General features: G+C 42.2%; 1 protein-coding gene across 2 annotated transcripts in view; it reads left to right on the top strand.

Moving 5' to 3' along the window:
* The window catches only part of Dpy19l1 (dpy-19-like 1 (C. elegans)), a 91,363-nt gene that overhangs the window by 30,818 nt on the left and 34,831 nt on the right, over nt 1–25,714 (top strand). For both annotated transcript variants that reach the window (NM_001359948.1, NM_172920.4), the window contains exons 7-10: nt 9,689–9,746; nt 18,426–18,517; nt 21,568–21,667; nt 24,459–24,536. In NM_001359948.1, the coding sequence (NP_001346877.1) occupies nt 9,689–9,746; nt 18,426–18,517; nt 21,568–21,667; nt 24,459–24,536 (328 nt within the window). The remainder of the gene's footprint in view (nt 1–9,688; nt 9,747–18,425; nt 18,518–21,567; nt 21,668–24,458; nt 24,537–25,714) is intronic.

Here is a 25,714-nt window from a genome sequence, read left to right as displayed (position 1 = left end):
AGTATATATTTACATATACGTACAGATGCTTTACAGTGTTTAGGAGACTCCATTCAAGTAAGATAAATGCAAACATGATTACTGCTAGACGGCACTGATAATTCTGCTTTGATCTCACCCTTTCCTAGAGGAAACACTCACACTGATTTTTTTTTACCATTCTTGTTGTAACTTTTGTATCAAAGGCTAATGGCATAATATCTGTGAAAAGAGTAGAAGGTTCTGGTCCGATTAAAGGGGTCTTATTGGCACTGGCCCTGTACAAGTTTCTTAATCTTTAGCCATGCCTTTCATGGTAAACACTCATCTCCTATGGCAATGCAGAGTCAGTTGTTCAGTCAATACCTACGATGTATTCGAGGTAGTGTCGTCTTAAGAGCGTGGGCTGTCACAGGGTGCGAGCAGGCAGTGAGGTGAGCATAGTGTGTATCTGTGGAAGACAGGCAGCAAGAAAAGGAGAAAGAAAGTCTAGAGTCCTGAGGAGGGACAAACTTGTTCTGATGGGATACTAGCCCAGCCCTGAAGAGTAAGAGGGTTTGGATAGCTGGAAATATTGGGGAGGTGCATCCCAGGATGAGGCAGAAGCTGAGGCAGACAGCACGGTGACAATGTGACCTGAGGGTCCATGTCCTCCATGGGCGAGGAGGCAATCAGAGTTAGAGCCGTGGGTGAGCTAGATGATGAAGGCCTTAGTGCAAGGCTGCTTCCAGACTTACTCCATTCAGGCTGAGTGATGATTTTAGAAGGTCCCTAAGTGCCATCTGTCCTCAGAGGCACACAATGAACACTCAGCACAACATCAAAGTAGAGAGCACTACCTGCTAGGAGCTTTGAAATCAGTTTTGTAGGTTGGCACTCCAGTTTTCCTCAAGGAAAACAGTATTTTAGGAACTGGGGAGCCTTGCTTTTCAAGCATGGAGACCCAAGGCAGCCTGTGGAGATAGCTCTTACTGGTGCACAGTGTTGTGGCATTGAGGCATCGTGCAGGCGGCAGGCATTGCAGGAGAAGCAGGCAGCTGAGAGAGTAAGCTGGCAGTGAGGTGAAGCTGGAGATTTTCAAAGCCCACCTCTACTCCCTCCGGGGGACTGTGAGATCTCTCCAAGCATCACCACACACGGGGGGACAAGTTCTGAAATGCCCGCGCCTCTGGGGGACATTCTCATCCAAACCGCTATACCATATTGGCACATGTTGGGATGGCAGCACATCCTAGTACTGGGAGGGCTGAGACAGGTGGATCCTGTGCTCCTTGTCCACCCAGCCTAGCACACTGAGCCAATTTCTAGGCTGGTGACCCTTCCTCAAATAACAAACAAAAACTATAGATAGCACCTGAAAACTTATCCCAGAGCTTGTCCCCTGTTCTTTAGTGCAGGCACATAGTCAAACACACGTGCATGCATGTACGCACGCACGTACGTGCACAGGTGTTTTACAGCAATGCTAGACTGTACCATTTCTAGTAGTATCGGTACACCTTAGGGTTGTTATACTTGCATCTGTGTGCTGTGTGTACCGTAGTGCTTTCTCTGCTTGTGGTTGCAGACCTTCAGAGGTCTGCATTCAAGCTGGTGGTGAGGGAGCAACTTAGCTTCAGCGCATCAGAACCCGGTCTCCTCCCAGGGTCAAGGCCTCCAGTGTGTTTCAGCTCAGCCCGTTTTACTGCCTTTGACCTCTTCTGTACTGCCTAGGCTTGCTGTCCCAATCCCGTAGCCTGCATTGCCAACGCACATTCGTTTTCCAGCTCTGTCTTTGCCGTTTGTGTAACCAGAAAGTAGAGCTCAGGCTGCCTGCCACCACAGATGCCAACAAGCCAAGCTGGGAATTAGCCTCTAAATTGCAGAGATCTGAGAAGGCCGAAGAACGACATCCTAGAAACTACACTCTTTCCTGTCTCCTGACAACAGACTTTAGGGCATGACAACAGGGACCATCCATCATTCCACAGTTAGCCTTGGCCCTGAGGTTCCTGGCAGGTCTGCTTTTCTTTACTTGCCCTCCACTTTCCCCTCTGAAGGCCGCTCTCCGTGCAGTGGGGTTTGGATGCCCCCAAGGCCACTGAGCCTTGAGTACCACTGGGTTAGAAGGTGCTTGGAACAAAGCCCTTAGCCAGTCTCTCTCCCTCTCCCTCTCCCTGCTCCACCCTCTGTGTGTGTGTGTGTGTGTGTGTGTGTGTGTGTGTGTGTGTGTGTGTCTGTCTGTCTGTCTGTGTGTGTGTGTTTGTGTAGGAATTTCTTTCTGCAATTTGAAATGCAGTGTGACCTGTCATTTGTAGTAAGCCCCAAATATTCTGAGGCTAAGTAGGAAAAGAAGCCCAGTTTCTCTGTTTACAGTCTCTCCTCAACACCAGCGACACAGAGGCTTCTTTGACAAGTCCTCTTGTTCACTTTGGCTGGATGGCTGTGGGTGCAGGTTTGATGCCCTCAGTCTTCATTCAGTAGGTTTGTAGAGCTGCTAGTTAAACTCAGGGAAATGTGCTTCTGCTGCTGGGTTGGTATAAAGTGTCACAGAGGGTGGGACGGAGAGTCGTGTAGGACTGAGAGCCATGTAGGAAGCAGCGCAGGGCCTGTTGCTCTCTGATTGTCTTCCGCTAGATGTTTGGAAGCTTTCTAAATGTAGTCTTCTTGTCATTTAATGGAAGTGTTGTTCTGTAGGGAAGATGGAGTCACTGCTGTCAACTTGAACTTTAACCACTTTCCTGTTCCTGGATCTTGGAAGTGGAGAATAAAAACTCCTAAAGCCTCAACTCTGCCTTCAATTCCTCATGGCCACTTCCCATTCCTAAACTGTCTGGGTGCCACCAAGCTGGGGTTTTTGTTTTTGTTTTGGATGAAACTGAGGTTTAGATAATATTAAGTAATTTTTCAAAGATCTCCGTTCAGTTGCATTATTGGGATTTGAATGTAGACAGAGCTTCAGAGTGTGTGCTCTGCATTTTAAATGTTCTCTCTACAGAAATTAAATTATCCATAGCTTTATTTAATTTATTATTTACATATGCTGAGTAATGAAGGAAAAGAACTGTTTATTCCATTTCCAAGGAGAGTACTATTTTATTTTTAAAACTTTTACCTAAAGTAATGTAAGAGTGAATGACGTTTGGAGAGATCCGGCCTGTGCTCTCCTGCATCATAGTTCATTCCTGAGGTCCCCATAGTCCCAGGCCTTAGGTGTTCTCAGTTAGGGCTTATCTTCCTTTTCCACTTGATAACCTGCTGCTCAGTGTTTCAGGATTGAGTTTGTATTGTTAGCCAGCATCCTTCCCATCCGCTCTGCTCTCAGTACCATATGGGGCTTGGTGATCATGATTTCTTTTCTTGGTGTCACTCACTATATTGACTTTCTAACTACAGCACACATTGGAAGAGAAGGTGGTGTACTGGCTGCAGTGTGTCTGTGACCTTCCAGGTACTCTGTGATGTACCTACCCAGCCCGGGTTCATTCTCCAGTCTTTATCTTGCAGCCATGACTCCAGAGTTTTAGATGACGTGGCAGTGTGCTTGCCTCAGTCTATCTTACAGGTAGTTTTTCTTCCAGTGGTTTTTAAGCCAAAAGTAGCAAAACCTTACAAAAAAATTTTTTGGGGGGTGGGTGAGTGGTAATAGGAATATTGCTCAATACCACCTGATAGAAATATCTGTTCAATACCATCTGATAAGAATATTTGTTCAAGACCATCTGATAGGAATATCTGTTCAGTGCCATCTGATAGGAATACCTGTTCAGTACCTCCTGGGATTTTCCTATGACTTTCCTTCTCATAGTCATTTGCATGACAGGCAGCAGCTGGTGTCTGTGTATCTCCTAACAGCCCGATGCTGAGGAATGTCAAGCTAGCTTGGTGGTCATTACACACTGAGTGTTCCTGACCGGACCAGAAAGATTTTAGATTTGGCTTTTATATTTTGGAGTATTTCTAATACATGGAATTTAGTACCTTGGAATGACACCAAAATCTAAATGTGAAATTCATTGTGTAAATAATTGCTTATTATGGTGATTTCCCTAGTTTTCTATATTCTGATTAATCCTCCAACTGAACTATAAGTTCATAATTTTTTACTTTTCATTTCAGCACCCCCACTGTTGTGTTTCTCTTAGAGCCCCGCTCGCTCTGCTTCCATGGACGTGGTTTCTCTAGGCTGCCTTCACTTGTCTGTGATGCCGCACATCCTAGGCTACCCACAGGCTGCTCTAGGCCTTCTGTCTCCACCATCCTGAGAACTCTCCCCTTTGTATTTATCTTTGGTTGGAATTCTGTAGTGGCCTCTTTCATATATATGTCTTGATTTTGGAGAATCATATTCTCTTGTAGTTTGGAAACAAGAAAACCTAAAGATCATTTAAAAATAAATGTATCTTGCAGATTTGAATCAATCTGCCCCCTCCCTCTCTCTTTCTTTGTTTCTTTGTTTTTTCTTTTATTAGATATTTTCTTTATATTCATTTCAAATGCTATCCTGAAAGCCCCCTTTACTTCTGAAACGAAGCATCATGATAGTGCCTCCATGATCTGGCTCCAGGGACTGATTATCTTTCCTTTGAGGCTCTGTGGTAGAATGAAATGCTTTTTATTATCAGTGTCTTAGTTCTCCACTGATTCCTACCTGTTAACTTTCTCATGAGAATATATTTTATACCTGTCTTGCTTCTACAGTTTTGTGTGATATTTTCTAATTCTTACCATATCTTAGTGTAGGCATTCACTGCTGACCCACACAGGATTTGGTAAGCTGTATCTTAAATAGGCTGTGTTGCACCTATGGAACTTGGCCAATTACATACTTTTCTGAATGTTCTAGTAACTTGGCTTGCTGTCACGTCTTTAGTCCAACCCATGTGGTTTAACAGTTGTATATGAATATTTAAAGATAAGTATTTCTCTTTGGTATGCATAAAGTGATGAATGTTGTTGTTAGAAAATACTAGCATCTTTTCTCCAAGTTCTTTCCCTTGTATGACTTCACTGTCTTAGCAAATGACGCCTCTTTCACAGTGATGCCCGTGCCTGCTCCTGGGAGCTGCCTGCGGCCTTCCTCTGCTCTTGGCTCTAATCTGGGTGTATCAGAACATCTCAAGTCCATGCATTTTCCTCTCCATCACTGTCTTTCTAAACACGAAGCCTCAGGACACTGGCTGTCCAGCTAATGCGTCAGCCTTGCCCTCGCCACACTGTTCTACATACACTGTAGTTCATGTGGCCATTTTACTTGAGACTGACTGAGACATGGCAGACAAATGCAGACTTTTGAACATGTGCTGATGTTTGGATTGACAATGAGATATGGAATGGTGGCCAAGTGTTGGGAGGTGGCTTGTGCAGCTCATTTATAAAGAGCTTTGTGGACATTAGCTGCCTGAGGCACACCATTATGTTTAGAGAAAGGTAACAGGCCTGGGAGAAGGAGGCCATGAGCTGTAGCTGTCCTCCTGGTGGAAGAGTGTGGCAGCCTGGGCTAGTGTGTGGGAGTGCTGTAAAGGAAGTGTGTAGACTGCAGACATTTGCAGGCTGCAGACATTTGCAGGCAGAGCGGGAGTCTCCAGGGAAGCAACTGTACCAAAGACATGGTGGTTCCAGCAGCTACAGGAGGAAGGCCCTGGGAAGCAGCTGCAGGGCAGCACAGGAGTGCTCCCAGGGTTGGAGAGCACAGTAGAAAGGCCTGTTATGCTGCAGACTCCTCTTATCACACACTGTTGTGAATTGGTACCTACATTTGGGTAAGTGGCTCAGGACAGCAGCGGCATGTTTGACGGCAAGGTTCCCAAACCAGTGAACACCAGCAGCCTTTCGGATGAGTGCCATTTGTGTATTTGTTTATGCTCAGGTGCCATCCCTGACTGTCTGCCCTGGCAAGGCTTGGTCTGGTACTAAGTATGTGGTTCCTGCCATAGTGGTAGGGGAGGTTTGGTTAAATGCCCGCAGACACAGTTAAATTAAGGACATTAACTAGTTGGAATATAAGCTGGAGACCTTGACAGGGCCAAGCAGAGAATACTTGTTTTTAAACCCCATTTAGTTGTCATTTCCTTTTTTGTCTTTACTTTCTTCTTTTTAAATAATTATTATGGTGTACAGATGTGTAGATGCCATGTTGGCATCATGGTTCAAGAATGGAGGAAAGCCAATTGAGTTGTTTCTCTGTTCTTACCTTTGTGTGAGTTCAGGAGCTTGAGAGGCAAGAGCCCTTACCCCTGAGCCCTCTCCCAGGCCAAGTCTTTATGATACCATTGAGTCCCATCGCTGTAGGGAGAAGGCTATCAACCCAGGCCTATCAGGTGTTTGCTTCACTAGGGCAGCAAGGTGTCAGAGACATACTTCCCAAACTTGGGACTGAAAATTCTCTATTTAGCTTCCAGTTTTCTCTTTCCTATTTATTGTTTACATAAGAAAACTCATTCCAAGTGTTATTTACTATAGTTTTAAAACCCTGAGTGTGCTTTTCTTTTTTTCAAATTTTGTATTTTGTGTTCCATCATTTTGTATGTAGTACTACAGAGAACAGATTAACATTTGTTAATCTGAGGTCTAATAAAACCCAGTAAAATTTGAGAATTGATTTCAGTCTTTAGAAATCAAGAAGTAAGAAAGATTATAGAATTATTCAATTTCAGAACTAGGAAGCATTTTTAGTGGATATTTTAAATTTTAAGCTTTAATGCCCCTCCTCAATTTTCTATCTAAGATCATTGAGGCTCAGAGGATAAATAAAGAGGTTGAGTACACGTCTCAGTTAATAAAGTGCTTGCTTGCACAAGCATACTGACCTGAGTTCAGGTCACTGGTGGCTGTGTAAAAAGCCAGGTGGTAAAGCAGCACACAGCTGTAATCCCCAGTGCTGGGGAGGCAGAGATGGAGGAGGCCTGGGGCTCACTGGCCAGCTCGTTTGCTAAGCTCCAGGCTCACTGAGAGGGCCTGTCTCAAAACAAGATGTGGATAGTCACAGACGGAGATACCCAATGTCCACCACTAATAAATCAATCTCTCTCTCCCTCCCCCTCCCCCTCTCCCTCCCCCTCTGACACATACACATATGAACACACATATATAGACACATACACTACATGCTCGAAAAGATGAGTGAAGTCTATTGAGTGGAGGTGACAGATGTTCAGCAAGCTTAGCATGTTTTATAAATTTGCATGGTGGTGGTTTTCATGCTTTCTGATGATTAGTGATAGATATTGCAAAAGAAGAATACTGAGATATCAACTGTAATGGGGAAAATAATTAAATAATTTCAAATATTTTAATTATCACTTTTTTGTTGTTGTTGTTGTTGTTGTTAGCAAAGTAACATTTTTGTGGCACTCTCTAGGATCAGAATGGTAGCTTAGTGTTAGGGACACTAATTTTGATTTTTTGTTTTTGCAAGTCACATCATTAAATAGTGATTACAACTCAAATTATTTCTTATAGACAAGCCAGCTCTACTCCACCTTCCAGCTTTGCATGCTGTGAAAGAGGGTCAGAAAAACCTGCCTCCCTGGGTAGTAGTTAGGCACAGAAGATAGAAGGCGCCAGATTGGAACCTGTGCTGAGCGGTTTGGTGAGAGGGACGTGTCCTTTGGCAAGTGCCTGGCCCAGAGCCTGGGGCTGGTGGCACTGTGTGAGGATGGACAGCTGTGGCAGTGCTGGCCTGAGATGTGGCCAGGCTTTGCACCTCGTTCATGTCTCAGCTCCCTCCACTTTTCATTAAGAAAAACTAAACTTTGAAAACTTTAGCTCAGCTCTGTTTTGCTCAAGGAAAGTCTTAAAAAAGGGAATTTTTTTGTAAGTTCTTAAATGTTTCTTTTTTTCTTAGGTGTTTTACTATAATCAGAGGATGAGTTATTTCTAGAGCTCATAGCTATAGGAATGTAAAAATAACTTTTCTCTATACAGTCAGACTACTGTATATTTTTATAAAATTGAGCATTTTGGCTATCTACATCAAATCTTTGGCATGTTTTCCTTGGCTTATGTGACCTGTCACATTCTGAATGTATGAAAACAACCACCATGCTCAGAATCTACCACATTCTTTGTATTGATAGAATGATTAACTTTAGTATTTGAATGATGTGTTGTTCATAAAACTTTCTTTGGCATAATATAATTTGAATTAAGTGTATGGGGAGTGGCATATTTAGTGATTGAGCAGGCAGAACAGTCCATCAGAAATTATACATAAATTCAGTGCCATTCTGATGAAAAGCAACATTTATTTTGAAAAGGGGGCTGTTAGATCATAGTCTGTGCAGACTGAGTTGCTGAGAATCACAGAAAACAGTCTCTATGAGTGGCTGGACATGGATAGTTCTCCTGAGATGGACTAAAGTAGCCAGAATCTTATGGGATATAAATGGTGCCATGTTACAGAAAAGGATTACAGAATTAAATCAATTGACTACAGTAGAAAAGGTTGTAGATTGTAGGAAATTCCCGTCTGAGACAGGCTGGGTTGTGTTTCTCTTAGAAAGGGTGCTTTACTTGCTCTGTATTTTAGCATGAATGGTAACTTGAGAGAGAATAGAGCTCTCCAGATAAAAGATCTAAGTGGAAACACATGGCACCTGAGGAAGTTTTAGGTGGCTATCTATAAAATTTTTAAATGAAAAGACCCTTCATGGACAGGGCATGCAATAAAGAAGAAATAAAATTGACAAACTTAACCATATAATATCTTTAAAGTTCTAATGGAATACACTATAAATTATGTCAATGTAGTTTGTCACACATATGCCAGCCAGCCATTTGATTACCAGTCTTTAAGCAGAGAAGCATGCAGTCATAACGTGAATACTTAAGGACGTTTGTAGGCAGTCCATGGAATAATCATGTGCATTTCATTGAAACAGTGCAGTGGTCTTCCATACTGATAGGGAGGGAAGTAAAAATTCAAATGACAGCTTGAATGGGTGCATTCTGCCTATCTGAAGGGCAGACTTTGAGAGTCTGAGCTCGGCCTGGGGAGGGCCAACGAGGGTCACTCTGGTCTGTCCTGGGGGAAGAGAAGCAGGGGCATATGTATTCTTAAGATGCATACATGTTACATAGCAAGAGGCTGACAAATACCTGCACACCCATTATGAAAGAGATGAAGACGTTGATGTGCTCTGGGACTGTGCAGTATCTCACGGTGATTTAAAGATGCTTTTGGAAACAAGTATTGATTAAGATTGGTAATCATAATAAAGTAGAAAAGAACAAATATCAAATAGACGTGGATGACACACACTAGAAACTGTATGGTTATAGAGAATGGTTTGGAAGGAGAGCCGCATGCAAAAATGTCACTAACTTTCTTAAATGATGTCTTTCAGTTCCCCGTCCACTAACCCTCTGGGTGTGCACATTTTGTAGATGGTAAATAAGGTGGTGGTTTTGTTTTTCTAAGACAAGATCTCATACTCTGGCCTCATATTCCAGTGTAGCTAAGCCTGGCCTTGAACTCCTTATTCTTTTGCCCGAATCTCAAGTGATGGGTCATGGGCATTTGTCATCTCATTCAGCTGGTAAGTATTCTAATAGTGGTAGTGTGGGAAGAAATCAAGCATTTTGTAAATGAGCTCAGGAGAGGTCCTTTGTGCCAAAGCAGTCTGTGTTGGTGGCAGGGCTCCGTGGCACTGGGTTTTAAGGTTTTAGAGAAGGAGTGACCTCCATTTCTGACAGGCAGTTAGTGACCTTTTCCTACCCTCTTTTGCAGTGGCAGCCGATTGGGAGGCGTGGTCACAGTGCTGTGCTTCTTTTTCAATCATGGAGAGGTAAGTAGTCAGAATCACTACTGAAACACAAGCTTTTCCCAATTAATTTCCTTCTGTTTAATCTGTAATAGTATTTCTTAAACATGTGATCCAGTTATTTTATCCCAAATTTAAATACTAGTGATCTCTTAAGTGATGAGAGCCCTACTGATTTGTGCAAATAGTCTGATTTTAAAGCTAGTGACTCTTATGTTAGGGGCAAAGTACTTCTAAATATCCTATTCCGACTGTTTGCCTAACCTATCCAGGGCAGTGCAACGATAGCAACATTGCCAAGTGTATAGTCTCTGGATCTGTCCTGCCTGGGTTCAAACCCTAGCATTTCCATTTATTACCTGTGACACCTAGGCACGCCAGTTAACTGCCTGTGTGTTCATTCCTCTGCTCTGTAAACAGGGTCATGATGCTGCTTATCTCACTGAGTTACTGCATAAATCAGATGAACCTGTATGTGTAAAGTGCCTAATACACGGTTTAATAGTAAGTGTCATGTGCTTGTTAGCTCAGATTGGTAGTTTTATTCATCACTAATAGTTTTCAGATAAAATTCTAAAAAATTCAGATTTTCACTACGTTCCTTCACCTAAGTTATTCATACTATTAATGACTTCTCTAGTGCTATGTCTGTCTAGACGTCTCATGGAAATGCTTGTATGGGAAAGGAAAAAGATGTGTGAGATGTCTCCGTCTTTTCTCTTCCTGCTCTGAGTATCTGCAGTCTTTCATGCACAGGTTTGCAGAGTGAGTAATAAGATGCAGAGCTGCTTGGATTAGAGCGTTTGAGTGTGAGCATAGCAGCAACTGTGCATTGCTACAGCTGGGTTTGGGCCAGCAGTGAGAAGGAAGGCTTTGACTTTTTCCTGACGATTCTGCACATTGTAATAGCCTGGGTCATGGGATGTTTTAAAGCTGGTTAAGAGAATGATGGCCGAAATGGTAAATAACTGCTTACTTCTGCAAGAAGGGAGCATTGTACGTTCAGAGTCGGATGTGGGGCTTGGGCTATTGAATATGTAGATCCAGATGCAGGGAGAAAGGCACTGTTGTGGAGCACAGAAGGCCCTTGTACCCCTCATGGTGTCCTGAGTTAGTAGGAACATCGTTTCTTAAAATCGTCACATCTAAAAAAATTAGTTGACTTTTTTTTTTTTTTAGTTTTTTTTTTCCTTCTTGACATTTTTTACCCATTTAATTTATTTAAAACATGCTTAGTTAGACATCATTTTCTTAGGAAGAGGTACATGAAACAATTAAAATTAGAATTTTAGTTTTATGGAAATGACTAGTTGTTACATTTATTTGCTTGTTTATGGCAGAAATGTTACATTTTTATATAATGACATTATAGTTTAGCACACACACTACAGTTTTGGTAAAGTATTGGTAAGAATTCCTGTAACCTAAAACTTACTATAATTTTGTGTATCATGTGGCTTTCAGATTATGACAACTTCAGTTCTCATTTTCTTCTAATTTTTTAAGACTACTTTTAGTTGAGTGCTTGCCTTTCATCTCAGTGTTCAAGAGGCAAGAGAGAGGCTTTAAGTTTGAGGCCAGTCTGGTCTATAGGTTTTAGGTCAGCCAGGACTACACAATGTGACCTGTGAAACAAACAAACCGAAATGTTTGTGTGTGTGTGTGTGTGTGTGTGTGTGTGTGTGTATGTTTCTAAAGTATGCAGTTCTTGTGTGATAAGAATCATCTCTGCTGCTGTACCCATCCATGTGTGTAGTAACCTTTGTTGTGAAACAGTGTATTTGTATATTCTATGAGTTGTTAGGGGTACATATGGTATGGCATTGTGTGACTGCACTGGACAGCTTTTAGACGTGTGCTCCCCATGTGTGCCCAGGGGATCAGATGTGGGCTGTCGGGTGGCTTCAGGAGCCTGTACCTGCCGAGCCATCTTGATAACACTTAACTTTCTTAGAAGAGATATTTATTCACAGAAGTGAATTATTCATACACCAACACACAGATGTAGCTTGTTAGTTGCTTTAAAGTTGCATTTTCATTAGTTAGTTGTCTTAGTAGTAGATCTAAGGTAGTATTTGGTGTATTGCAAAATCCTTTTTTCACTGATGATATTACAAAGAAATATTTGCCTTAACAGAAGAATTGTTCTGTCCATAGGGCAAGGGGTATTCCTTGAAGGTAGGGTATTTGCCTCATATTCTCAAATTATTTGGTTTGTTCCCCGGTTACCTAAAATAATGTGTAGCACAAATGGATTAGTAGAATTTAAAAAAGTAATCTGAAAACCTTAAAATCTGAATCACGTGAAAATGGAACATAAGGGCTTTCCAGCATCCTGACTGTCCACACAGGATAAAACATGGGGTTGAGCTTACTTCTTATCATTTATATTGTCGCTGTGGGACGCCAAGATGAGGAAAGCCAACAACTTAGCTGTTTGTCAAATGTTTCCTTGTCATAAGACCAGAAATGGATGCTCTTGGTTAATGGTGCAGCATACTGACTGAAAAGAATGGAGACTGGGGACTGCTCAGCCCTAGAGGGGACACGCACAGCATTTCCTCCCCAACAAGACACAGGGCTGCCAGGAAGAGCAGGTAAAAGACTGGAAGAACTCAAGGTTGTGCTTAACATCAAGGAAATAGCATCCCGTCTACCGCAGGGAAGTTGCACGTGTGAGCTCACAGTGAACTCACAGTGATTGTGACAGCATGCACAAGATCTGTACAAGCTACAACCAGACCAACTCTGGCGTAGAGTGGGGAAGATGGGCAAGAAATCCCACCCTTAGCTGTGGGGATATGACTCCCTGGTTGCTAGACCATGTCTACAGGGCAGGCCCCACTCCCAAAACAGTCTGCCCAGCACAGACTGGACTTGACTTGTGGTAGCGAGCCTCTAAGTTGGGGGAGGAGGGGAAGTGCCTTCACAGAGGAAACGGTGAAGGAGGAGATGTTCAATATAAGTTGTATGTAACCCTCAAAGAGTTAGTAAAAATGGTGTATAAACAAAAGATGATGGAGCCCAGGCTGAAAGAGGACACGGTGAAAGTCAGAAGATGAGCAGAGTAGTTCAGGGTTCAGGGAGAATAGGTTCCATGTTGAACAGAGCAGTGGGCAAAGACAATTGTCACAACTGCACATGTTGGCATTCTCCTGGCAAGGTGGTTATCACAGGTTGAAATTGAATAAATACCACAGAAAGATCTTAGAATGGGAAGGAAAATCTCAGTAACTGGGGAAGGAAAATGGCGAACAGAAGGGCAAAGCACTTGAGAATGTAGGGAAAGTGAGCTTACACAGCGTTCGTCACAAGCCATTGAAGGAAAACAAGAACAAAATGCTTCTCTTGATTTGTCAAAAACTTTTATGAACAAAGCAACTGGGGGTGGGGTGGGGAGTGGAGAGAGTGCAAAGGACTCCTCTGTATAGGGCTGGAAGATACAGCTAATGATGTTTGCCTCGAATCTGCAAGGGCCTAGATTCAAACCCTAGCACCACGAAGAACAAAACAAAATCAACTAGGACTGTATGTTCTTCAACGTTGTGATTGCGTCTCTGTGTGTGTCTGTATCTGTGTGTGTATGTGTATGCATGTCTGAGGCTCTGTATCAGTGTATGTGTTGGTGTCTGTGTATGTGTTGCTGTGTGTGTGTGTGTGTGTGTGTGTGTGTGTGCGCGTATGTGTTGGTGGGGGTTGTTGCAGAGGCCAAAGACATTGGATGCCCTGGAGCTAGAGTTGCAGAGAGGCAGTTGTGAGAAGTCTTCTGTGGGTGCTGGGAACTAAGCTGCTGCCCTGTGGAAGAGGAGCAGCAGCTCTTAACTGTTCAGCCATCGCTCCAGCCCTCCCTGCTTTAAATTTTAATTCTTAGAAATCCCTTTTTCTGTGAAGTAGGATTGCTTAGCTTTTTCCAGAGACTTAAAAATTTTTAAGTCTGATCAATGTTTTATATAAAAATACTGTTATGAATATATTCACATATATATATGTATAGTCTTTTGAAAGTTTCAAAATTTCACCTTAGAAAAGCAAGTGAAGGTAGATGGAAGTACTGTCTTGAGGGCCATATCTAGTTAATCCTTTAAAACTACCCACAATATATGTGCTCATGTCATTTTCTTAAATATACTTATTTTTGTGAACATCAGTATTTAACATACATTATTCTTTCCTTTCTTACCCATTCAAATCCTCCTGTGTCCCTTCTTATTTATAATATTTAATTACATTGTTGTTTCTACATGTGTGTGTGTGCCTTCATGTGTGTATGTGTCTGTGTGTGTGCATGCACACATAATGAGTCCATTTAGCATGGTTTCTATTAGACAAACTACTTGTATGTTCATCTATGCAGGAAAAAAGGGACTCTTCCTATTTTAGCAGCTACTGGTCAGATGTTGCACTTCATATGGGGTGGGACCACGCACATGTCACTTGGTTTGTCACTATGCTCCTCTCTCTCGTCTCAGGCAACCACAGTGTTGAGATTTCTGGGTGCATTTTCTCTGTCATGTCTAGGAGATACTATTTAGAAGTAGTCATCCCAGGCCTTTGGTTCTTCAAGTCTTTCTGTCCCCTCTTCTGTGATTTTCCTTGAGTCTCAGGTGTAGGGTTTTTAGTACAGATCTGTCGGTTGGGGTTGGGTACCCCACAGTCATTCAGCTATGCAGTTGGATCAACTGAGGGTCTCTGTAATAGTCCCCATTTGTTCTGTAAAGGATTGGGGAGAGCTCCACTTACCGTGTTGGCATAAGAATGGGACTTTAGAATAGTTAGACAATTATATTGGTACAGGAAACTGGCAATAGTAGGTTCTCTCCTCAGGTCTGTGGCCTCTCTAGCATGGGTAGTGAGCTAGATTTATCTGATCCGCTCCTTCCCTGTGGAGCAGACTGAGTCTAATCTGATAGCTGCTGTTTATACCCTAGACAAAAGTGGCCCTATTGCACTGTTGTGGAGTTTGTTTTCCCAGTCATTATGGTGACTGTGGACTTTTCAGCTGGGTAGGACTGCTGACAGGCTTCTCTTCCTTGACAGACTCTATGTCACTGTCTGATACCATGGAACCAGTCCTCAGGGAGGAGGCTGTCAGTCCAGTTGCATCACAGTTCTCCAAATCTTATGTCCAAAGTTTGTGGTGTCTTTGGCAATAGGTCTACCTTCACAGTCTGGAAGGCAACCAAAGACAATTGAAATAAATAGCCCATACTGGTTTTGGAGACTCTTTACTCCTCTGTACCTGTGACCCCAGGGTTTTTTCTTAGGTATTAGGAGTCGTATCATCACCCATGTGGTATAATTGCATCACACATGCACAGACTCACATGCACACACGCGCGCTCACACACACACACACACACACACACACACATACACACACATGCTTTTATACACAGAAACATTAAGTTAGCTTATAAAATGTTTTCCCTGTGGCCTTTGCCAACATCCCTAGTGTTACTCTCCTTGTCTCTGCTCTGTATTCCCGTTACTTCCTTTTCAGCACCTGCCTCCTACCATCCTCATCTCTAGAGCGCTTCCTTGCTTCTTTGCACACTTGACTTAGTCAAGATTTGAGCTAGGATGCACAAGTAAGAGGTGACACTTTGTCTCTGTGGTTTGGTGACCTCACTCTGTGCAGAATTCTGTAGTTCTATCCATTTACCTGCTCATTTCATTTCATCTTCTTTGCAACTGAACAGAGTTCTGTTGTGGATATATTCCATACTTTCACGCTCCATCAGTTGAAGGATATTTAGATTGTTTCCATTTCCTGCCTACTTTGACTAGGGCAGCAGAGAGCATGGATGAGCAGGTGTCTCTGAAGTGGGATATTGAGTCTCTTAGGTATTCTTCACTGGACTAGGATTAAAATACACATCTGCATGATACTAATTACTTATTGGCATGATTGTCTTGCTTATATAAAATTTGGAAAACAATTTTGATAATCTTCCCAGTATTTTTTTCATAGCAGGAAGTTATAATCTCCCAGTATGCATTAAAAGGAACCACTAAACATTCATTAGCTTACGGTTACTAAATAGATAGATTTATTAACTCTCAGTGCATTTTTAATTGAAAAGTGATAATTATATGATCTGTGTACACATTGTAGATTTATTAGTCAAAATAATTACTAACATTTTGTGCTTAAACATATTAAAAGTATTCTTAGAGCCGTTTTAAATAATCATCTGCTGTTCACTGTGGTTGTAGCAGTACAGTAGTCCACTGACGTTCTTCTCGTCGTGCCTTTGATCTGAATTTTCCCTTTCCCCACACCCCTCTCCTTCCTACCCTGAACCTTAGGAAGCACCAGTTTATTCTTTTCCCTTCTCTGAGTATAACTTTTTGTATTTCCTATATAAGATCATGTTAACCTTCACTTTCATTTACCAATTTTTCTTAAAATTTTTCTAAAAATTATATTATTTGTGTGTGTGTGTGTGTGTAATGTGTGTATGAGAGAGAGAGAGAGGGAGCGAGAGAGAGAGAGAGAGAGAGAGAATGTGTGTAAGTGTGAGGTGTGTGTATGTTCATACCACATACTAGAGCCAGGACAGCGTGGAGGAGTTAGTTGGTCCTGGGTAGTGAACTCAGGACTCTGACATGTGCCGTTGCCCGCTGAGCCATCTCAGTAGCTCTTCATGTGCCATTTTGCATGTTTGCTTTCTCTTACTATCATGCATTCACCTTTTCATACAGGCATCGTCTTGTTCCATATAGATACGGGATTTGTGCTTTATAGCATCTTGCCTTAAACACCATGGTACATGTTGCCTAAAAGCTGCTACATCATAATGGCTGACTTTTCTCATACTTAAGAAACTCAGTGACAACATATTGCACATCAAATTCCCACAGTTATCCCAGGCAGTTCCTTTATGTTTTTGTTTTGGTTTTTACTTATCATTTTATCTAGACTGCTTCTTCTAGAGTAGTGCTCCATCTGTTCGACAGGATGGGCATTAGAATTTGGGCCCGCTATTTGGTACAGGCTCCATGATTTGCACCTGTCTATTTCCTCACCAGTGGGTCTTCATTTGACAGGTTGTCAAGACTGTAGCAGATGATGTATCATTTTCATTGCAGTATATTGAGAGGCTTGTGAGACCAGTTTGCCACTTTATTGGATTTCTTCAGTCAGTCCCAGGGCTCAGGTGGTGGAAGTTAGATTTGTCTGTTGAAAAGATGCTCTTGTTCCTTTGTGTGCTACTAAGTGGTTTGTGTCCTGCTACTTTGAGGTTTAGAATGCCTTGTTTCCTTGAAGCTTGTTACCAAATGCTCATATCCATTGATGATCATTGTCTGAATTATTTATTCTCTTGGCCTTTGAAAGTGGCCACCTCCTGATTCTCTTATTTTATCTCTGTTTAATAGTTGGTGTTCTATGAAGACAAACCTTCCTCTTGCTTTCTTTTACTGTTATTATGCACACATGGGTTCTTTTGTATGTAGTCTGCTCATCATAATTCTTGAAGTTCAAATCACTACAAATTCAGTATTAGCCTTGACTTTAAATGGTACATGATTTACACATATTGATGTCATATACAGTATCTCTTAAGCTGAACAGATTTCTCATATGTACAAATTATGCAGCCATTCTCTAGAGCAGTGGTTCTCAGCCTTCCAAGGCTATGACACTTTAACACAGATTCTCATGTTGTTGGGCCCCCCCCCCAAACCATAAAATTATTTTATGAGGTCCCTGTGAAAGATCACAGCCTACAGTTTGAAGACTGCCACTCCAGATTAAGGTACAGATGGCTTTAGCCCTGTTCATTTGCCACTCCTAACTTCCTCAAATGGAAACAAATCCTTTCTCCTTTATTATCGATGGGCTTGGTGTTTCTGAGATTCTGTAGAGTGAAGCCCTGCCTTCTCTTTTGAAACAGTGGCCACAGCATGCACAGGAAATAACTTTTTGCATCCTTTCTTCTTGTCTCGTGGCTCTTAAGTTCTTTCCACCCTGTCTTCCAAGATGTTCTGTGAGCGCTAGCAGATGTGGGATGAAGGTTTGTTTAGGGCTGAGCAGGCAACCCTGCATCTACATTCACTGCTGCTCACTGCAGAGGGAAGTGTTTCTGAAAAGAAGCGTTCACTTCTTCTCATGTGCTCTTTCAGTCTTACACTTGCTTTCTGGTACTAAGTATGCCCCAAGATACAGAACCAACTATTTTCACAGAATCTTGTATCCTGTTGGGGAAAATGGCGTTTCGAGATCACAGTTTGGGCTGTAAGCACTTGCATCTCCCCCAGCACTGAGCACATCTTCATGCTAGAACAGTCTGCGCTCTTTCAGTTTTTGAAATATATCATGGATTGTTGTAACAAATACTTACCCACCCTATAGCCCTTCTATTCTCAGGCATATCTCCATAGGAAATACAATTTTACCAAAATTTACTCACACCCCGTGTTTGCCACAGCAGTAGTCACAATCAATACCCAAGATAAAGAATCAATGACAAAGGTTAATTGATGGACAGACGAGTAAGGACGGTGTGTGCTGTGCGTGTCCTTGGTGTGTGCCTAGACCTGGTGTCTTTTTCCCACTCACTTCCCAGAGGTTGTATTTACAGAGAACCCAGCGCTTGTGTGCAGTGCACATGGGAAACATTCGGTGTTTGTTGATGCCCCTTCACCCCGTGCTTCTCACAACCATGAGTGAGTGCATCCTGTGGCCTGTTTGTTTTTCAGTGTACGCGCGTAATGTGGACGCCACCTCTCCGAGAAAGCTTCTCATACCCATTCCTTGTGCTGCAGATGTTGCTTGTGACCCATATTCTCAGGTAACGTTCATTAATTTCTCCTGCTGGGGTTTTATTTTCTCTTTTGTAAATTCTTTTTAAAAGAATGTCTTCATTTTTTAAAATAAAATTGATAAATTAAGATGATCTTATTATGTTGAGTTAATAAAGATAATTTTTAAGTAATTTTTAAAAATGTAGCTTTAAAGGCATTTCCTTCATCTGCCCTCTGGTCTTCTTTTTCTTTTTCTTTTTCTTTCTTTTTCCTTTTCTTCTGTGTCTATGGTGTCTGCTCAAGATGAGTAAATCCATGCTTACTTGTAGTTCTTCTGTTCCCTGGGCTTTCTCTTTTACCCTGTCAGCTGCCAGTGAAGGGAGAAGCTGGCCATCCTGCAGCCCGCCCTGCAGGAGCAGAATTCGTAGAATCCCAGTTGGGAGCACTGACATATGGACTTTGTGTCCTGATGCCTGTTTAGTGTCTGAGTATCCAGATAGTAGCTAGAGAGAGAAACAACCTCCATAGACCAAGGTATGCTAGGAGAATTCCTGCCAGAAATCCAGAATTAAATTACGTTTAAGTATTCCCGAGAAAGAATGAGTAGCTTGTCTTTCAGTGGACACATTCTGAGTTTAGCCATGTATTACCTTGATACAGAGCACCAACATGGAGTAGGGCCTGGGGGTCAAAGCCTGGAGAAATCCAAAGTTGTTTTGGTCTGAGAACTTCATTCAGTGGTCTGGTGAGTTTTGGAGAACAGTGGGGAAGGCTGCTATGCCCTTTGGGCAGTTTGCCTCTGTAATGCTCTTAGAAGACAGAGAGCCTGTACAGGGCTTCCTGTCTCCTGTAGTCTCATCAGTCAGACCTTTCATAGGTCAAATTTGTGGTGGCTTTTATATTGTGAGCTTTTTTAAAGTCCACAACCTCCACTCCAGCCTTCCCCTAAGTCCTTGCTTAGGATAGGTTTCAGTGTTGCTTCAGCAACTGCAGATGAGGCACAGCTCTGCACTCTGGGCTCTGCACTGAGAGAAAGGGCTCTGTGCACTCTGGAGGAAGTGCTACAGTGCAAGCCTCCTGCTCACTCGCAGGAGTATTTCCCATCCACGTGGCGGCCATTCTTGGCTTTCCCACTCCATGTGTACAGACACTAGACTGCTCAGGAGCACCTGGGTCACGTCTCCTGTTAAATCTGATGAGGAGGAGTCTCGGATTCTTCTCCCTCCTTCCCTATTTTGGGCTGTGGCTCCATGGCAGCTGAGAATGAATCAAAGGGGATTGATCCTTTCAAGTTTAATATCTGTGTGGGTCTGAGGTCCTAAGCTGCAGGTTCTGGCAAGGCTGCCTGGGCCCCCTCAGAGAGACCCAGTTTCCCTGACCCATTGTGTGTTGGTTTCTGTTCCATCATGAAAACTGACAGCGGAGAACTGCCCCTCTCCCCACCCCGAGTTCACTCTGCCCTGCTCTGCTGCCTTTCGTCCACTTCCAAGAGCCATCCCTGTGATTGTGCTGGGTTCATCTGCATACCCAGGGGCCTCTCCCTTGCCTTAGGATGGGCGATTAGAAATATTTTTTTAACAATATTTGTTCACAGTCTCTTTATTTTTTTTTCCCTTAGATATTTTCTTCATTTACACTTCTAATGCTATCCCCAAAGCTCTTAGTCCCACCTGAACATGCCTTCCTGACACACTGACACACTTTGCTGGGGCTGCTCCTGTAGCTGTGGCCCGCTTGGCTCTGGGTCACTTTGTGAGATTTTCCTCAAGGTTCTTCTGAGGCATGCACCCCTCCCCTCCCCTCCTGTTCCTTAAGGACAGGAATACTTTAGAAATGAGGTTAGCAATAGGGTTTTTAGTGAATTGGTTTGTGCAGTTTATTTGAACATCTAGGTTTTATAGAAATCGCTTTCTTCTCCACCACAGTCTGTTTTTTTGTTTTTTTTTTTTCTCTCTCGATTGGTCCCAGTAATGTTTGTTTTTCATTTCTGCTGTCCAGGGCTAGTGGTATATTGATCATCACCAGCTGGAATTCCTTTTGGTTCTTATCTTCTCTGAGTGTATTCTGTATCTGGCTTCCAGATTAGTATTCTTAATTTCCCTTGTCAACTGTAAAATGAAAATTGAGCCTCATTGAAAAGTAGTAAAAAAATGATTTGTTTCACAGAGTGGCATTTCAGCCCCTTGCCTGTGACCTATTGTCTTAGAAGTAAGTGCTGACCATGGTCCAGCACATAGATGTCTACAGGCAAGCACAGGGCCAAGGCTGAAGAGTCACAGAACGGTGCAGCCGGATGTTGTCGGTCTCTTCTACTCCATCAAAAGTGCTAGCTTTCAACTAACTACTCGATTGTTAAGGTTGCCTGGGGCTTAAGGATACTTGGGTTACATTAGAGCAGCAGAGCAGGCTCATTCCTTGGAGGCAGGAAGCTGTCTAGGAAGACAGCTATGGTGGCGTCCCTCACTGCCGGCTCCTCACCCCAGTATGCTAGTCTGCACACTCTACTTCTGTGAGGATGATGGCAGGCTGACGGTGGCACACATCCTGTCTTTAAAGGCTGTTCCTGAAATACAGCACCCTTAATGGTGGCTCCAAGACAGCTCCTTCCTTTCCTTCTACTTCTCTTTTCCAAGGGGCCCCTGCAGAAGACTGGCTTTCATGCTGCTTCCTGGCACTGCTCACCCTGTGTCCCATCCCTGCAGTGTTCTTCCACACACGGCGTGGCTCATACAATATGTCACTTGTGTCATTTCTCATAGACATTCTCTTTGCCAACTCATGAATCTGCTAACTCAACATTTTAAGAAGTTTGATTGTAAATTCACAAAAATACAATGTGAAAAAAATAATGACTGTATTTAGCTGGCCTCCCTCCCTCTATTTGGCAGGGCTTCGTGGTTTTGAAGTAATAATAGGTATTTATTTTTATAGAAAATTATTGTAATTGAGAATCTGAAGGTGTAATTTCTAACCCATTGGTTCATCTTGTGCACAGTTTATGTGAACGCCAGATCATGTTTATGATTCTAATTGGCAGCAGTTTGCAGCTCTGCTGAACTGTTTTGTAGTTAAACCTCCTGATATCTGTCTTTCCAAGGGCTCCAGAGCTTTGCAGAGGGAGTCTGATTGCACTCTGCATCTCCAACGTGCTCTTCATGCTGCCCTGGCAGTTTGCCCAGTTCGTGCTTCTTACTCAGGTAAGGGGGACACATTGTTACTCCTGTTCCAATTAATGATCGAACATTCATGCACGTACAGACAGAACTAAGTACTCGGGCTTAGTGAGCTCATTTGTATAAAATCGTAACCAAGGTTTTGTTTTTATTTTTACTTTTTGAGAGTTTTATATATGAGGACTGTATAACACCATTCTCCAATCTTCCCTCCAGTCCTCCATGTCCACCTTTCACTTTCAGCTCGTCTTTGTTGATGTTACATAGGGCCAGACTGATTCTTCTTGTTTCATGAGTCTTAAGTTCTAAGATTTTCTAGGTCTTTCTTATAAACAAAATTCAGAGTGTAGATGTTTGTAAGATTCATTTATTAATGGATAGTATTACTTACTAGGAGAACTCAGGCTTGTATCGATGCTTGTCTATTATTTTGTGATTGTTAGTGCTGAATGGAGAACTCGTGGTTAAGCTGAGGGACGTCTTAGGTAGAGTGTATTTCCACTAGGATTAGCTCTAAAAATATTTTACCAGTGTTCATGCATACATAGTGCGTATTTGCATCAGATCCATCCCCTCATTCTCTTCCCTTCAATTTCTCCCTACCACATTTTCCTCCCAACTCATGTGCTTGGTGCTCAAGTGCCCTACTCCCAGTGTGCTCTGCCCCACACCCACCCCCTCTGAGTGCATTAGTTCTGTCTGTACGTGCATGAGTGTTCAATCATTAATTGGAACAGGAGTAACATCTTGGGGCTCAAATCCCTGAAGAAAACTGACAATTGCCAATCCTCAAATTGGGGTGGGACTTCATGACCCCATCCCCCAATCCACTGTGGGATTTTTGGCTAAGTTCCCTAAATCCTTACATGTAGAATAAACACGCGTGGGACAAGAGAGTGAACAGGCAGGGTGCTTGCTCGGTGTGGCTGCCCTAATGGTCGGTTATTTATCATCTTGCCATGTATTCCTGCTTCTCGCTTCCAGATTTATACAGCAAGGTAGCCCTCTGAGAGAGGAGGCTTCTGTGGGCTCAGGCGTTTCTGAGTTGCTGTTAATGAAGTTATTCTTTTCATGTTTCTATAGCACTGGTGTATAGAGGCTTCTAAATACTCAGATCCCTTGCCTCAGGAGTGCAGGCAGATCTGGATTTAAGTTTTAGCTATTTACTACCTTCTTAGACAAAGCAAACAGAGAAACAGACGAAATCCCAGAAAGACAAGGAAAACAAACAAACAAACAAACAAACAACACCTGAATTTTTCTTTCTTCCAGATTAATCTTTGCTGAAGCACAGGGAAGGGAAGTGTGCACTCTCCTTGCTTGGGTTAGCATTACAGGGTAGTGTGTTTAGGCTCAGTGTCACACCCTGCACCCAGCCAGATGTCAGTAAGGTTTGCTACTTTGTTTTGTTTTATTTTTTGAGACAGAATCTTGGCCTCAAAGTGAGGATGCTCTAGCTCAACTTCCGGGTGCTGAGCTAAGCTCACAGCTGCAGGTCCACCAAGCTCTGTTAGTTGCTTTTTTACTATTTGGGAAACAAAAAGGCTAGGAGTTTTTGTTTGTTTGCTTTTTAAAAAAAACATCTTTTTTGATCTTATCTTTGAGACTTTGTCTCCTTTAAATTCTATTTAAATTCATTTTTTGGGTTGAGTTATCCTTGGAATCCCAAGATTGTTCCCCACAAGTGTGCCACTCTGCGCCAGGAGTGTAAAGGGGGCTTTTAGTTGCTTCCAGGTAGTGGGATAGCCTCTGTTAAGTGGAGAAGCGAGGGATATACAGCAGGGTTTATCCTGCCTCTAGTGGGGCTCACACAGAACAGCACATACCTGCTTACACATCTCTATCATGTTACTCACCCAAGCCTTGCAGTCCCCATGGGTACCTGAGGAAAAGAAATCATGTCTTTTTTTATTAGTAGAAATGTATAAAGGACTTGGAAATGAGAAAACAAAACAAAACCAAACTTAATGGTTGGATAGGTTGTATGTAAATATTTAGCTGTTATGTAGTTTTTCCATGTTTGTGTGTGAAGAGGTGTAGTATTTAATTTGAATGACTTGTGTGTTTATGTGTGTGTGTGTGTGTGTGTGAGAGAGAGAGAGAGAGAGAGAGAGAGAGAGAGAGAGAGAGAGAAAAGGGTAGAGACACTGTCATAAAAACCCTGTATAGGAGCTGGAGTATCATTTAATCAATGAATTCATCTAAATCTAGAAATTTTAGAATTGTGATAATTCCGAGAATTTTAGAATTCTTTATAAATAAAAGAATTCTCTTTAAACTGAAAAAAGTTACTTGTAATATTCTTTCAAATTTGGAACTTGAAATTTGATTGTGACTAGCATGTGGCTATTTATTTGAATTATACATAATATTAATAGCGGTGGCAAGCAGGGAGATAAAATGTGTTTTTTTATAAATATTACCTAATTACTTTTTAGTTTACTGTGTCTTCTGTAATTATGTCCTAGTAGTCATGTTATATATTTTCAAGTTTTTGGTTGGCTAGAGGAATTTTTAATTATATGTGTTGACAGTAGGGTTAAGCTGATATTACGATGAGTTCTGTTTTGGGCAATCCATGGAGTAGATATTTCTCTCTGTGTGCATTAGGAGTGCCATGATCATATTAGGAGTGTACAAAATCAGTTAATAGTTATTTTCAATAATAAATTGGAGGCAGAAGGAAAGAAAGCTAAACCACTCAATTCATGTGTAAGGGTAATTTGAAACAATAAGGTAGTCTTGTCTATTCATGTGGCTACTTGTTTTATGTGTGTGTTGTGTTTATTTTAACACAATTTCTTTTTGATTTCAGATTGCATCATTATTTGCCGTGTATGTTGTGGGATACATTGATACACACAAATTACAGAAGATCATTTATATGCACATGGTAATGAGTTCTGTTGGTTTTTTTTTCTTCTGCTTAGTTTGACCTTAATAAACTTATTGAGATCTGATTTGTTTATTTCTGAAACTAGTTTTTAATGTGTTTCTTTAATGTCACTGTTGTTCAAACACTGATGCAGTTGCTCTTGGCTTAACTAGACCCCCAAGAAAGTTTTAATTTGGATCTTGTTATCTTATGTACCAAGCTGGGCACAGGGGACATGGAGTGGTGCACTGTCCACCCATGGAGCCTCCTGTTAACGTAAAGTGGAATGGCCACTCACTAGGCTTGTGAGACACACACATGAACAGAACTGCAAGGCACTCAGCATTCATGCTTCTGACCTAGTCCAGTGGGAAACCGGGTGTATAACGCATGTTGGAAAGCCAAAGAACAAAACCAAAATAAAAACCAAAGAACGAGAGCCTAACAGAGTAGGGCATATGGGAGCACAAAGCTGGGGAAGAAGATAGAGGCCTTGAGGAGGAAGTGCTCAGCCAGGTAAGGGACAAGCAAGACAGAGGGTGGAGGACAGGCAAGTGCCATCACGGAGAACAGTGGTCTAGGTCGGTGGAGCAGCTGGGTGAGGCCTCCAAGGCTGGTTGGTTTCTACTGGCTGCATGTTTGTGCTTTGAGAATATTTGCCTTCTCTCTGTCACTCTGCCTTTTACACATAAAGGCAGTGTTTTCTTTCTCTGGTGATCTCAATGTTATTGCACTGGACCATAACCGGCTTTTCTTATAGTACACTTAGGGATGTTGGTTTGGTTGGTTCTAGAAAGCTTGTGAATAAAGTTACAGTATTAATGAGCATGAGCCTGCTGTCCTAGCAAAGCATAGCCCGCTCTCACCTCTTCTGGAGGTGACCACTGTCCTCACGGAGCTGTCATCAAGTGATTTCCTTCCATTTTTCTATATAGGTATTTTGGAGTTATCCACATATTTATGAACTAGAAACCTAGTTTTTCAGGCTGATGTAAATGACTTTTTTCTGAGACTGAAATTTTCTCTCAGGTTTCTGGATTTGCATGGTCCTTCCTAGAGTTCAGAAATGTTCGCTGCTGTGTATTTTCTGTAGCGTGAACCAAACAGTTTTTTCTGTTTCATTGTTGAAGAACATTGAAGTTTTTGCTGCCACTCTGTCTCTTCATTAACAAATAATGATGTGTAATTTTACTTGG

The sequence above is a fragment of the Mus musculus genome, chromosome 9 (assembly GCF_000001635.26).
Source record: "Mus musculus strain C57BL/6J chromosome 9, GRCm38.p6 C57BL/6J".
In the NCBI taxonomy this organism is placed as follows: Eukaryota; Metazoa; Chordata; class Mammalia; order Rodentia; family Muridae; genus Mus; species Mus musculus.
Note: the sequence above shows the minus strand (reverse complement) of the source record. Positions and strands in the feature narration are given on the sequence as shown.